At 44.2% G+C, this 14,245-nt stretch overlaps 3 protein-coding genes across 6 annotated transcripts in view; 2 read left to right on the forward strand and 1 right to left on the reverse strand.

Annotated features, from left to right (window-relative positions):
* LOC128305954 (high affinity cAMP-specific and IBMX-insensitive 3',5'-cyclic phosphodiesterase 8) overlaps positions 1 to 5,976 on the forward strand; it is a 130,271-nt gene extending 124,295 nt beyond the window's left edge. For all 4 annotated transcript variants that reach the window (XM_053043598.1, XM_053043599.1, XM_053043601.1 and 1 more), the window contains 8 exons: positions 935 to 1,045; positions 1,141 to 1,310; positions 1,598 to 1,997; positions 2,074 to 2,281; positions 2,403 to 2,548; positions 3,160 to 3,382; positions 3,445 to 3,876; positions 3,949 to 5,976. In XM_053043598.1, coding sequence (XP_052899558.1) covers positions 935 to 1,045; positions 1,141 to 1,310; positions 1,598 to 1,997; positions 2,074 to 2,281; positions 2,403 to 2,548; positions 3,160 to 3,382; positions 3,445 to 3,876; positions 3,949 to 4,112 — 1,854 coding nt within the window. In that variant the 3' untranslated portion in view covers positions 4,113 to 5,976. The remainder of the gene's footprint in view (positions 1 to 934; positions 1,046 to 1,140; positions 1,311 to 1,597; positions 1,998 to 2,073; positions 2,282 to 2,402; positions 2,549 to 3,159; positions 3,383 to 3,444; positions 3,877 to 3,948) is intronic.
* A 3,979-nt stretch (positions 5,977 to 9,955) lies between these two features.
* On the forward strand, positions 9,956 to 11,054 carry LOC128300507 (protein lethal(2)essential for life-like). The gene is made up of 4 exons (XM_053036587.1): positions 9,956 to 10,041; positions 10,133 to 10,233; positions 10,321 to 10,619; positions 10,692 to 11,054. The coding sequence occupies exons 2-4, from the start codon at positions 10,133 to 10,135 to the stop codon at positions 10,868 to 10,870; spliced, it is 579 nt and encodes a 192-aa protein (XP_052892547.1). The 5' UTR covers positions 9,956 to 10,041; the 3' UTR covers positions 10,871 to 11,054.
* Positions 11,055 to 11,778: 724 nt separating this feature from the next.
* LOC128300506 (protein lethal(2)essential for life-like) lies at positions 11,779 to 12,823 on the reverse strand. Its single transcript, XM_053036586.1, has 3 exons — positions 12,659 to 12,823; positions 12,278 to 12,582; positions 11,779 to 12,133 (listed from the first exon to the last, which is right to left on the reverse strand). The coding sequence occupies exons 1-3, from the start codon at positions 12,763 to 12,765 to the stop codon at positions 11,934 to 11,936; spliced, it is 612 nt and encodes a 203-aa protein (XP_052892546.1). The 5' UTR covers positions 12,766 to 12,823; the 3' UTR covers positions 11,779 to 11,933.
* Between the last annotated feature and the right edge of the window lie 1,422 nt (positions 12,824 to 14,245).

Genomic DNA, 14,245 nt, shown 5'->3' on the forward strand with positions numbered 1-14,245 from the left:
TCGCAATGCTTCCTGGCCTTCCGGCGGTTCCCGTAGCTCGGTTGCCGTAGCAATCCGATGGGATTGCAATCGTTTTATTAATCTTCTGCAATCCTCACACGCTTGAGAAGCGTTTTGGGAAGCGAAATGCTTCACCGACTGAAAGTCCTGGGAAATTCCTGAAACACCGGTACCAGGCACCCACAGTGTTTGCTTCCGTGCACGGTTGAGGTCTTCATTGGAGGTGCTTGTTTATTCCGCACCACCGATCATACCAAGCCCCGGGTCAAAGTGGGCAGTTAGACGAGAGCAAGATTTATGGTACCCCGTCATGTTGTCTGTCACTTTGTGTCGGGAGCGTACTGGTCCGGTTCGACCGACACACGCGCCCGTTACCATTTTCCCAACCGTTGGAGTGCCTATATCTGTGATTTATCGAGTGCCGGCAGGTGAATAAATTGAATCATGTCATCAGCCGCATGGCTTTAAATGAATAGTTTATGGCGCTGTTCGAACTGCAGAATTGGAAAAGGGTTGAAGGAGGAGATGTTGATTCCAACGGCATCACATACTGGACATTAAGCGTATGAACACACGAATGCGCACAGTGGAAAGCGCTGGGGAGGTGCATAAATGTAATTCAATGTATAGAAAATACAATTAACTCACTCGCCGCTGAATGGACTCAGAGGATACTGATGCAGCGCAACGTTAAACCGTCCTTTAAATATTTAATGCGATCTGTGCGTTCGGTCATCCGTCGAAGACGCTCCAATAAACACTGTAAATCGTCGCCGTCCTTCGGATGTGATGAAGTGTTTCCTCATTTCCTTAAGCATGGTACACAATTTTGTAGCAATTAGTGCAATTTCTCACATGTCTATTTCACCGGCGCTGTCATCGAGCACAACCGAGCACTGCATCCTTGATAAATGAAATTATTTGCTTTTCGCAGGCACTATATACGGCGCTTCATCGATCGAGGGAAGCGGTCATCATTACCGACGATACGCTCCGGGCACAGTATGCGAACCGAGCTAGCGAACGTGTGCTGAATATGAAGCTGGTAAGTGGTGGATCCCCTTCAGCCGGCCGGTTGGAGTTCTCGCCAAACACTGTAATCCTTTAACCGTGTCTCTCGTTCGCTCGTATACCCCGCAGGATGAAATCGTTGGCAGATCTCTGAACGACTTGGTAACGGCCGATATTAGTAATATTTTATCTCATACCAGTAGATATAAGGACTACGACGGTTACCTTACCACGCGGAGAAAGTCCCAAGAATCATCACAAATCCATGTTCGTGCCGTACCTGTCTCGTGCATCGGAAGGTGAGTGGGATTAGGGCGGTTAGGATGGTCCGTTCCCTGCCGATGATTGCGTAACGATAAAAACAATACGTTTGCAAGATAATAAAGAGGCTTGCTTTAAAAAGAATTTAACTGCATTTTTCGAGAAGATTTCACGTCAAGAATTGCATGATATGCGCCTAAAGTTATGCAATTCGAATAACAAACTTGTACTTGTCCTTTTTTCTCAAGCTTAACCAGACCCGTCAGTGCGCTATTTGCTTTCAATTTATTCTTCTATTTGCTTATGTTTATTTAATTCCTTCTAGGAATCCCACACACTTAGTTTTAATCCTAGAATCATCATCCAGCGCACTCGTGTCATCGAACGCGATCGGAGAGGCACTGCAAACGTTACCGCAGGGTAAGGAGGTACCCCGCGGTTCACTGCACTCGATCCGACGGGGCAGCTTCGACGTGCGGTCAATCGCGTCGGATGGGCTGCGGCGGACCAGCCTGGCGAAGTTGTCCTCGCTGCCGCTCGAGGCACCGATCACCAAAGTACTGAGCCTGCTGGCACAGGTTCAGGAAAACTGCTCGCTCGAAGAAGCCAAGCTGCTGGACCGGGTGATGGAGTTCCTCAAGCGGGAGGGACTGTACAGTCCGCAGATGAAGGAAATCCGCACCGAGGACCCGGTTGCCACCGATCTGATAGGGGCCCTGCTCACGGTAAGTGCCGCGTACGGGGAGAAACGCGACCAACGGGTACGGGTTGTCTAATTTACATTCGTATCTCCACCGACAGCAAGGACCAACGAACATCCTGTCGTCCAGGCGCAGCTCGAACGACTCCATCATACGCGGCGGTGGCCGACCATCTACAGGGAGCATCGTTTTCAACAAAACCAAAGAATCTTCAGAACTGTCCGACCTGCTACAGACGGCCCTGGATTGGGATTTTGAAATATTTAAGCTAGAGGAACTTACCGAGAAACGTCCATTAGTGTGTTTAGGTAGGCGACAGCGCTAACATCATCACGGTCGAGTGCCGTCGGTCCACGTTGTCCGTTTGCTAAACGTTTCCATCTTCGTCTGCTTTTCTTTCCCACGTTCGTGCTTCTTCCACACCTGCAGGATTAGAACTGTTCCGGCGGTTTGATGTGTACAATACGTTCAACTGTGACGAGATGACGTTCAAGCTGTGGCTCATTGAGATGGAGAAGCACTACCACAGCGAGAATACATATCACAACAGCACTCATGCCGCTGACGTGATGCAGGTGAGCGGAAAATAATTAAAATTAATCCTCTTCTATCTCATCGCCCAACCGAGAGGTGCCGCTAGGCCGACAGCGTCAGCCTATTCCGTCCCTTTCTCAGCACAAACCGCATTTGCTTTGGGGTTTTTGGTGGAGGGTCGTAGGATTTGTTTTGTCGATCCCCTACCATCGCATCCTTTTTACATGCAAATCCATTTCCACGACGGCTCTTGTTCTCGGTGCTTTTGTTTCTGTTCGTGATGGGTTTTGTAATATCCTTTACGGATTCTTCCGCCCGTCTACCTTTCATAACAATTGTTAAGTGAGGGAGTTTGAATGTTTGTTGCACCACCGTGGGAAAAACGGTTCGGTTGCTTTGTAGAAAGATCTTGCTTTTGAAAGTAAACCGTACTCAAGTAGGGAATAATTACATGAAACCCTTGATGAGTGCTCACCAAAGAAAAGAAGGAGCTTTTAAAAGTGGGGCCCATCTCTTCATCTTGTGAAGAAATCTAATATCTGACTTTCCTTTGCACGGCTGAGACTTATCCAAGGACTTAGCAAAGCAATTTTACACTCCAAGAAATGACTCCGCTAAAGTCTGTGTGTTGCGTACTTCCAATGCATTTCAGGCCACGGCAGTCTACCTGCAGCAGCTGAGCAACCGAGAGATAAAAATAATGGACCGAATGGACGAAGCGACCGCTCTCATTGCCGCCGCAACCCATGACATAGACCATCCGGGCCGTTCGTCTGCCTTCCTGTGCAACTCCGACAGCTCCCTGGCCCTGCTGTACAACGACATTTGTGTGCTGGAGTCGCATCATGCGGCGACCACATTCCGGTTGACGCTAGGTGAGTTACGCTCGGCACACATGTTCAATCGCATTGCCTAACGCGCCGCTCCGCTATTTCAGCCGACGATAAGATCAACATCTTCAAAAACCTGGACCGGGACATGTACAAATTGGCGCGCTCCATCATTGTCGACATGATACTGGCGACGGAGATGACGCGACATTTCGAACATCTCGCCAAGTTTGTGAGCGTGTTCGGCACGGACGTGGAGTCGAAGGAGCCGATACCGCCCGATAACGACGACAATCAGATACTTGTCCGGCGTATGCTGATCAAGTGTGCGGACGTGAGCAACCCAACGCGCCCGCTCAAATTCTGCGTCGAGTGGGCCCGCCGCATTGCGGAGGAGTACTTCATGCAAACGGACGAGGAGAAGCGCAAAAATCTGCCAATCGTGATGCCAATGTTTGATCGCACGACCTGCAGTATCTCCAAGAGCCAGATTGGCTTCATCGAGTACATCATACACGACATGATGGACGCATGGAACAGTGAGTTGCATTGTCCTGCATTGTGTATTGTGCGCGCTCTGATTGGTCTGATTGTTTGCTCTAATGTTGCAGGTTTTATCGAAATGCCCGAAATCATACGCTACATGGAGTTCAACTATTCCCAGTGGAAGCTGTTCGAGGAGCAAGGCATCAATACACTCAGCGACATCAAGCGGAAGCAGATGTCACTAAACGAAGAGACGGCAAGTTCGATCTCCCTGGAGGAGAAGTTCTAGTAAGCCTGCTCCGCCGCGTTTAGGACTTGACATCCGTCCTGCTCGGTCACGTTTTCATCGCTATTTTTTTGCTGGTACAAAACAAAACACATTGAGACGAAATTGTACGTGGGGCGGACGGACGAACCACACCACTCGGAACCATCGAGCGAAGATTCCGAGTTGTCACAAAAAGGACACGAGAGAGGAATTAATGTAATTACGGATAACGCCAACGCCAAAGGCCAAACGTCCCATAAAGCGGACAGCTAACGCGATCATCAATGGGGCGGATCTTCCTTCCATGATTGTAGCAGTATTGTTTTCATACCATCGTCATTTACCGTACATCCCAACCCTTACCCTTACAGAACTCGCCGAGTTCTTCGTGCAGCCAGGAGCAGCGACCCAGAAATGTTAGAAAATACGCAACAACTAAAACAAAACAAGATAGAGCGAGAGAGTATCATTGGTTTGCACGTGCTAGAAATTGTTGTCCGTTGTAACAAAAGAAAAACACACACACAGACACACTGCACCATTTTCTGTATCACGTACAACGGCAACGGTTGGCCACGGAGCCACAATTCGATTGGGAGCGCACATTATCAAATCACGGTAAAATTATGTACATCTATCAGAGTCCATCTACCCAACACACCCAACAACGCATAAATACACTCGTTTTTTGAGTTTATCTAGCTTCGCTTATTACCTGTTCGTTCTAAGAAATTTGTCTCTTTTGTTTTGTAAATTACGTAATAAGATCTACTAACTCCGCCGGTTTTGTTTAGGTTTTAACCACATCGCGTAATCGTCAGGGGGTGAGGGCGTTCGCACGATATGCCACGTACACTGAGAGATATTGCAGGTCAGGCTGCTGTGTCAGGTTAATTCTCGACCGATGTGTCTATTCGATTAGGTTAGCGTTAGGTAGTTTGTTTTAATACCGTTTCCCCTCCCCCAATCAAACACTCTGCCAGTGTTTCCCAACTACGTTTAGTTTACTCGATTAAAATTTGAATCATGCAAGGGGTAGGGGCGCTCCACGTAATGTTAAGTCCGGGGAGCTGTATAGATGTATTATCACAAAGTAGGCATAATTTATTAGCTTTTGTCACCGTATTAGTGAGCGCACAAAACCACGTGCGTGCGTGTGTGTGTGTGTGTGTGTGGTAGGCAATCCGTCAACCAATCCAATGTACGCCAGAGCCCGCGGTAAAACAGTATTTATTGGACCCAGTGAGCAGCGATCATGGAATCAGCTCCATGCAGCCATATTAACTTGTACGAAACCCGCTTTCTCTCCCTATCATTGCTTATAGTTGTTTTTTTTTGTTTTAACACAAACCGATGGAAACAGGTGTCATTAGAAAGAGATAGCAAATGTAGATGTTTTTGTTTAGGCTATCTCTGCCACCAGTGCTTCGCACGTCGGCAGATGTCTGTAGGAAGCCAAAAAGGAAAGGTATCATTTAGCACCACGCTACTTCGTTGATCGAAGCCACCAGGAGAGTGTTAAGGAGTTAGTGAGGAGGTTTTGTGTTTTCTTTCAACCGATGTTTGGATAGGCGAAGTTCCTTAACACAAAGCGACGGTACATTGCTGGTCGGGTGGTGAATTTTGAAAGCAAAACTCCTGCCCAGAAATACCCATATTTTCGGTACCGTTTAAAATTAACCCTTCTGAACAGTGTGTGTGTGTGAGTGAGTGTGTATGTGTACGCATATAATAGTGCATATTTAAGATACAGTAGATGAATGTTTCTATTAGCGGATTGCGGATTGCTAAGTGCACCATATCTAGGATCCTTAACGGTGGTTATACAACAAAACAAAACGCTTTCTTATATGTTTATCTCAATATATTCGCGCTAGTTTCTTCACCGTGTAGTGTTTCTTTTCACACGCTGCGTACTGCGTACAAGCGTGAACAACCGGGCGTCTCCATGTAGTTCCTCTGTCGCCTTCTTTCTTTCCGATTGTCAAATCCCAGCGCTACCGTTGAGACCTGAAATGGGTTGCATGAGCCAATGTTGTGCAAATGTAGTAGACAAAAACAAAAATCATACAGCTAAACAAAAAAAAACAAACCGGTGTCCCATCTATCGTTAATGTTACCGATCAAAGCTTGGGTGGGGAGGGGGAGGGAACCGTTGGAGACGACTGCGATCGCACAATAGCCGAAAGTTGTTTTCCCTTTTTGCGTAAGTGTTGCGTTGTAGATGAATCTGTGTAGGGCGCGTCTCGCGTCTCGTTTCAACTCGTTTGCTTTGCTTTGTGGAGTTTAGAGAAACGCAAAGAGAAGATAATTGTAATTGTCCCAAAAGAAGCAAACAAAAGCATCGGTGGGATGATTCCCAATTTATTCCTGCTAGTTGTTGTTCCGCTTGTTGCAAACGCTAGCCGGCAAAAACAATGCACATCCACACGCGTGTTTACTAGCGCGTTGATACTATCCTACCGTACGTTGATGTGACAATAATAGGGAACATGTGATAATGTTAAATAACAAAAGAAAACACAAAGAAAAAGGCCCACATATTAGCGTGTGCATTCGACACTATCGTACTGTTGTGCGGGGCGAAATTGGGTATGCTACCAAAAAAAAAAAATGTTCACTTTCAGCAGCACCAAAGCGTGTAACCCACCGAAAGTACTTTCCAGCCTGAACAAAACCAGAAGGGTTCTATTTACTTTAACTATTTTTCCCCCTGTGTATTTCTTTTCCCTCCTTCTCAAACTAATCTGTGCAAGAAAATCATTCACACAACTGAACAACTGATCTTACGGTTTCAACACTGAGCTCAAGCACTTATGCTGTATTTATGTACCTCCTGTGGCTACATACAAGCACAATCGTACTAGTACTATCATCACCATGGTTACAGCACACTGTCACATCTATATACAAACACTGAAACTTAAATAAAAAAGAGCGGCACAAATATCAATCTATTTGATCTTTTTTTTTTACATTTTCCATTTTCTTCCTCACTATCTCTCACTCTCTCTCCCTCACTCAAACACTCACTCTCTCGCTCAGCTTACAAGAACGCTCCCGAAACATATTGCTGGTTTCCAAAAGTACGGTCTAATGTTATTGCAGATTTAAGCTACTAACGAAATCGTACTAATTTTCATCATACTACGACGCGATATACAAAACTGAGCAACAATACACATTAACACACGATCACACACATACACATACACACACATTATTGCTAGATAATTGTATCGTTCTGATATGCTGGTCATATCTGGTTTTTAAGAAAAGCACCGTCAAATGTTTCACCATCTGTATACTGTAGGAAAAGAGGGAAGCCATTTAATGGAATTCGGGGTGTGGAATAAAGCAAACTAAAAACTTTGTAAAACCGTGCGTCACGCGCGCGTTGAATCTTAGCCCTGTGGCATAGATAAGCGTTAGCAAGCGAGTAATAAAAAAGAAAAAAAAAACACATACACACAAATAATATATCTAAAATTGTACCAACCAAACGAAGGAACCGGACTAACGATAGAGTCGTTAGTAGGCGTTTTGTCTGTTGATGTAATTGTATTATCACTAGCGATCATCATAAAGCGCCAAAGGTGATCATCCTTTCACTCGAGCTCACTTGTCATTGGTCAAGAAAAGCCACAAACACGCAACACATTGTAGTTTGAACGGATTAAAATACAACACAACAACCGTGCTGTGCTGTACACGCCGGATTGTTTGAAGATGTTTGGACAAATGTATCTCACCGAAGCCTAAAAAGCAGTGTGGAAATATAATTAAAGCAAAACCAACCAAGTTGATACAACTTGAACAACAAGAAAAAAGAAACAGTTAAAACGATAACATGTAATACAAAAAAAAACCCGCAAACACACTTATATTCTAGCGCATCGATGTGGTCTTCAATAAAAAGGCGCGTGTTAGCTAACAAAAACAAACAAACAAACAAAACTGAACGTGAAACACGTACAACACTCAGCTGTGCTATTAGAATGTGTTGATGGTATGGTTGCGAGATGTAAAATTCCTTTAAAAAAAGAAAGGTTACTGGCATCTCAGAAGTCTGATAAAACGGAAAATTTGAACAAGAAAAATGGTAAATCCACAATCTAAAACTAAACCAAAACAAAACAGTGTAACGAATTGTTTTTTTTTCTCCGCAAAATAAGTCTGTCTAATAAAGTGTAATAAATGAAAATAGTAGTGAAAGCAGCCGTGTGGTGTGTGAAGATTACTAACAAAAAACTAAATTACTTCGCACTACTGAATGGACAAGGAAGGATAAAAAAAGTGTGTGGGAAGCGAACTGATGTGGTGTGAATCATCATCTGTGCTCCATGTGGAATCTCTTCCTGTGTCGTGACGTGTTACATTCCACTTGCTGCCTGGCGTTTGGATCGTGTTGTTAGTTGGTTCTCTAGAGCGATCGCAGCTTAAAATAGAATTCTAATGTTATGTGTATCACGTGCGGCAGAAAAATGCATCAACGGTGCATTTCCCTATTGAGGGAGTAGTGGCAGCATCTTTTGGGCATAATTTTCCATTTCTATCATTTAAATGTTTCCTCGGATGCTTCAGACTGCAGAATTGAAAGTTTAGAGTCTTTTTATCTATTGTTTTTATCTATGGGAGTTCTCGAAAAGAATGTATATAATTGTGATAAAATGTTCTTGAAATATCATATATTATTGCATATTTAAGACTATATCATAATTATACACATGAAGAGTTCTATACTATCCTGATATTTTGCAAACACGTCTCAAAATATTTGTCAACTAATTCTTGGTCTAAAGTAAATTAATTAGTTAATGAACTTACCAAACGAAGATCAGAACCGCCAAGATCTCAAATGTGATGAGATTGGGCATTAAAGCCATGATTAACATCTCACAAATAATGTTTCTTTCATCATTACACACACCGAAATGGATTCAATTCATCTTGTCCCATTCAGCTGTGAATGAAAAAACAATCGTCCCGTTTCATTGAGCAGTCGCTAATTGCCGTATCTCGCAATCTGAGACAAGTGGCAAATTAAACACCCCGGCACCAATGCGGCACCTAATTAACCACACGCGAACATTGCACCGATTGCGTGAATTAAAGTAAATAATCAATGCTAAAAATAGCCCCGATGACAAAACCCCTCATAATGCATTCTTTAGCGTCGTGTATAAACAATATTTTGCTTGAATTCTGCAGTAGGAAATAATTGTCTATCACAAACAGACACTCGCACACGCACACAAGAGAGAACAAAAAAAAAACAAACATGGCTTCCTGAGTTGGAGGAACTTATTTATAGCAAGCCAACGCACCCAACCTTTCGCTAGCGCTTGCTGAAGAATCACATTTTAATAATTTACCTCCCCGGCGGTGTGTGTCCATTCTCGGTGTGAAAGCTATTTTCGGATGCCACGAAAGTCGCCACACAGGTGATCACACGCCCACCTTCGCCATGATCATGCCATCCATCGAACAGCACGGCCTGCTTGATCCGCATTGATCGTGGAAAATACAAAGAAAAACTATGCCGGACAATTTCTCTCTCTCACACTCATTTCTCACTCATTTCGTTCTCTCTTGCCCAACGGGAGAAAAGTTTCTCTCACAGAGTTTTCCTTTCGCGTAAACAAACACGGCTGGATGGGTATTGTTTTCTCTCTCACAAACTGTTTGCTCTCATATCGCTTCGCCTCCTTCGACAACTGCGGTCGTTTTATTACCGGTCGGTAGAAAATCGGTCTCGGTTTCCAAAAGAGACCAACCCTGTGCTCACGGGGAAATGCGTATAAAACGGGGGTTCCAAAAATAGTGAGAGAATGCACTATAAAAGTGGAAAACCGGTGCCCGCAGGTCGTCAGTCAGTTCGACAGTCGGTGAAAAGTTGGTGCTTGTGTTAAGTGAAAATACAGTTTTTTTTTAGTGAATCATCATTAAGGTGGGTGAAAATGGAGTGAAATAAGTGGCAGATAATAAACTGTGATATTTGTGATTATTACCTTGAAACTTCCTATTTCTTTCCACCCAAGATGTCCGTTGTGCCGATGTTGTTCCGTGATTGGTGGGAGGATTTCGACACTCCACTCCGTTCGTCCAGGCTGCTAGATCAGCATTTTGGCACCGGTTTGCGGTTAGTAGCATCAAACCTCACCTCAATCGCGCGTGTTTCATAGTGATTACCTTACCTTTTCCACGTTGTGCTTTCACTCCAACACAGTGCGGACGATCTTTTCTCATCCTTCCCGGCCCGGACACCGCTCTCCTCGCCGTCACTGCTTCGTGGCGGTTACTACCGACCGTGGCGTAACACTGCCCTCACGCGGCAAGATTCCGGCTCGACGCTCAACCTCGACAAGGACCGGTTCCAGATTATTCTGGACGTGCAGCAATTTACGCCGGAGGAAATCACCGTCAAAACCAGCGACCGGTGCGTCGTGGTGGAGGGCAAACATGAGGAGAAACAGGACGAGCATGGTTTCGTGTCACGTCACTTCACGCGCCGCTACATGCTACCAAGTAAGCCTATCCGTCCTGGGGGATACAACGGAGATAAATTGACATCGGTTTTATTATTCTCCTTTGTTTTAGGTGGCCACGATCCGAACGATGTTGTGTCGACACTCTCGTCGGACGGTGTGCTCACGGTGACCGCACCGAAAAAGTCGCTGCCAGCCCCAAACCCGGAACGTAGCGTACCGATCCAGCAGACGGGACAACCGGCTAAGGACAAGCAGGAAGCTCAACCGAGCGTAGAGGGAGCGAAGTAAAGATTGGAGTATTTAAGATGGAGAAGGACATGATCGAACACACATAAACAAACGCAAGAGTATTAGATTGGATGTATTTGCTTAGAGTAGGCGCTACAGGGTGAGGTTCGATCTATATTCTGCCTATTTCATTACTGAACTGATCGTACAATAAAACAAAATGCTATTTTATTTTTATGTTTAATTTTGCTGGTCGTTTGTTTTATTGTCTGGCACTTAAAGTATTGTTACAATAACATTAAACACAGTGCAAAAATACACAACCATCTTGTTTTAGGATAGACATTATGATTGCAGAAGATATTCCCTCAATGTCCATCCCTCTCGCTGTACGAAAGGTAGTGATGGATAGTGTTGGTAAGTCACACGACATCGAAGAATTTGGAGAATTCGACATGAAGAATTCCATCATATTTCGATGTTGAACTTATACATAAGAAGAGATAAAATCCTCCAAAACTGATCTTGTTGATGTTCTCTTAGATTGCCATGTGTATTATTGGTTATTATTGAAGATCTTCTACTGTTGAATCAGAGTTGAATAGAGTATTCCTAATCAAACTCTCGAGACTAGTGACACCATGTATAGTGTATGAGAGTTCTTCAAATTGGAAATATTATGTAGTATTTTTCCATTGAATTAGCTCCATCAGTGGGTGAAATAACAGAATTAACACTTGATTTTAAAGAATAATCATTTATCATAGCGAGTCAATGCAGGTGTAACAATAGCGGTCTAAGCATAAAATGTAGAATTAGTTAGAAGTATGTAGAGACTCCACAATATACAGCAATCTGATGGCGGTTCCAGCTTGTAGAATATTTTCCAATTGCAGATCTCACAAACTCTACGGCGAGACTCTACCCTGTCATGTTCAACAACTCAGACACTCTTAACAACTCACAAATTAGTCTTACAACGCACCGCTTCTGCTGCACTTTATTTCACTCAAAACATTCACAAAACCTCCGATCTTCTTCGTTAATACTTTGCTAATCACTTTGGTTCATAGTACTGTCGGTAAACCAAACAATAAGGGGAGTGTCGAGGTGTTCCAGGCGCTCATTTTCCATTACTTTCGTTGGTCACACTTTCCGAAGTCGTCCGGACGCTTTCCACCGTTCGCTCCTCAGTGCGCTGTATCGGTACCGTACGCTCGTACAACACTTCCGCCGCCGGCTGCTGTACCTTCTTGGGGGCCACAATCGTCAACACACCGTCCGACGAGAGGCTCGAGATGACGTCCTTTGGGTCGTGATCGTCTGTGAATGGGATGGAGCAGAGAGAATAGAGTCAACAGTGGGTAAACAGCGTTCGGCCGCGTGTCGCTGGTTTATTTAGCTTCTCTTCCATTTCAAGTGTTGTTTCAACATGAAAATCTAAACACTTGAGCACACCACACTGACCTGGGAGTACGTAACGGCGGACAAAGTGTCGCGAGATGAAACCATGCTCGTCCTGCTTCTCCTCGTGTTTACCCTCCACCACGATCGAATTGTTGACGGTTTTAACGGTGATCTCATGCGGTGTGAATTGTTGCACGTCCAGATTGATCTGCAGCCGGTCGGTGATGGTGGGTCCGCTGTTGATCAGACTGTTGCTAAACTTGTACCCACCGAACTCACTCCACGGACGTCGAAAGCTGCCCAGCCGGGATGAGCGCAGGTTCGACGAATGAAAGCTGGATGCCATCTTCTGCAGATCCTCAGAACTGTTGAGCAGACGCAAGAAAGGCCACGTATTAAGACACATCCGATGCAGCTTTGTTGCGCACTGATACAACGTACAATATGCCCGTGGCAAACTGTTGATCGAACAAGCGCGATGTACGACGGGGATTTTCAAACAGATCGTCATCCCACCAATCGCGGAAGTACATCGGAACTGAAGACATTCTGATCGTTTCACCTCTGGTAGCTACTATCACGAAAGAACACACTTTTACAACGCGTTACCCGATGCCGACTGAACCGGATTTCATCTTCCGTACGCGATATTTATATGACATCGGTCACTTAACACCCTGCCCAGCTCATCCTTTACTCCTCGCGTCAGATTCTTCTCACCACGTACAACGCTAATCCACCAACTGAGCGGAGAAGACGTTGAATGCAAGAAGAGAATTTTAATGTTTTACCGCCCGTTAGCCATTTATTTGATCTTGGCAGTGAATGTGTGAGAGAGTACAGACGCCAGCCAATAACTCTTAAGGAAATCTAATGAAAACCCACCCTCTAATGTATGTGGCATGGCGTAAAATAATACTCCCAACCCTTACTGCTCCCAAGGGTTAAGACACATCTCATCCCGCAAGTACTCGGTGAGTGTGTGAAGAACAATTATGAAGTGTCGTCATGCCGGTATGTTTACGAATCATCACGCCCGATCAGCTGCTGTGTGTGTAAAGCGTGAAACAGAATGAGACGGAAGCTTCTCTTCGCAATTTTGCCTCTGCCAGATCATCTGGTAAATTTAAATTAATGATTAAACAACGAGTAGCAACACGTGTGGGAAGACGGCGATCGCTACATCGATCGCCATTTGAAATTGAGGTTTTCGAGTCAATTAAATGGGAAATTTATAAATTGCTCTTTCGAGATGGCAAATAAATGGCATACATTCTTTTAACCTCTGACCAACCTAGTAAGAAGAGAATTAATTTATATAATGTCTACATAAAATAATTTATCAAAATACGTTGAATAACGTTCGTACGCCGCTTAGTGATAACCAGTTGTTTACTTCTTCTCTTTCTCACACAGCTGAAAAATATGTTTGTACAGCGCGCGAGACATAAGAGCTTCGCAACCTGTGTCCAAGTGGGGTTCTCTGTTTGCATAACTCATTTTACCGTTCGAAAACTGTTGATTTGAAGTTCTATTCTTGACATTCCGTCTCATTTGTACGAGGGCTGGATGAGGGTAAACGTTTAAAGTCAGAAGATGTAGAATATAATGAAGTTTTAGCAATTTATCAAATCAGTATGGGTGAAAGATGATATGTGGGTTTTTTTTGCAAGATTGAGCTACTTTGCAAAATTTCGCTCTAAGAAAAAATGCTGCATGTCTATTTGCACGGTTAGATAAATTAAATGCAGAGACAAATATCGACTTTGTGACTTTAAAGTATGAACAAAATTGCACCAGGATTTCCGAATGTTTAGTACCAGGAGAGCATCCACGGAAAAGGTAGCACCTAGTACAGCAATTTTGCTCGAAAGGCCGCCGAAAGGTAAGCAATGTTTAAACATTAACTTTCCCGTTGGCCGTGAAAAATTTTCTTCGAAAACTACCAGTTTCCGAATTTAAAGTACCAGGAGAGCATCCACGGAAGAGGTAGCACCTAGTACAGCAATTTTGGTCGAAAACCACCGA

This window comes from Anopheles moucheti, chromosome 3, assembly GCF_943734755.1.
Source record: "Anopheles moucheti chromosome 3, idAnoMoucSN_F20_07, whole genome shotgun sequence".
In the NCBI taxonomy this organism is placed as follows: domain Eukaryota; kingdom Metazoa; phylum Arthropoda; class Insecta; order Diptera; family Culicidae; genus Anopheles; species Anopheles moucheti.

What these genes read in the sequence shown, in the direction of transcription:
- LOC128300507 (XM_053036587.1), top strand. Translation starts at nt 10,133, where the DNA reads ATGTCCGTTGTGCCGATGTTGTTCCGTGATTGGTGGGAGGATTTCGAC. An exon ending in CATTTTGGCACCGGTTTGCG is followed by an intron (nt 10,234 to 10,320) that starts GTTAGTAGCATC and finishes ACTCCAACACAG; the next exon opens with TGCGGACGATCTTTTCTCAT. An exon ending in GCGCCGCTACATGCTACCAA is followed by an intron (nt 10,620 to 10,691) that starts GTAAGCCTATCC and finishes CCTTTGTTTTAG; the next exon opens with GTGGCCACGATCCGAACGAT.
- LOC128300506 (XM_053036586.1), bottom strand. Translation starts at nt 12,765, where the DNA reads ATGTCTTCAGTTCCGATGTACTTCCGCGATTGGTGGGATGACGATCTG. An exon ending in CAGTTTGCCACGGGCATATT is followed by an intron (nt 12,583 to 12,658) that starts GTACGTTGTATC and finishes TCTGCTCAACAG; the next exon opens with TTCTGAGGATCTGCAGAAGA. An exon ending in CCGCCGTTACGTACTCCCAG is followed by an intron (nt 12,134 to 12,277) that starts GTCAGTGTGGTG and finishes TCCCATTCACAG; the next exon opens with ACGATCACGACCCAAAGGAC.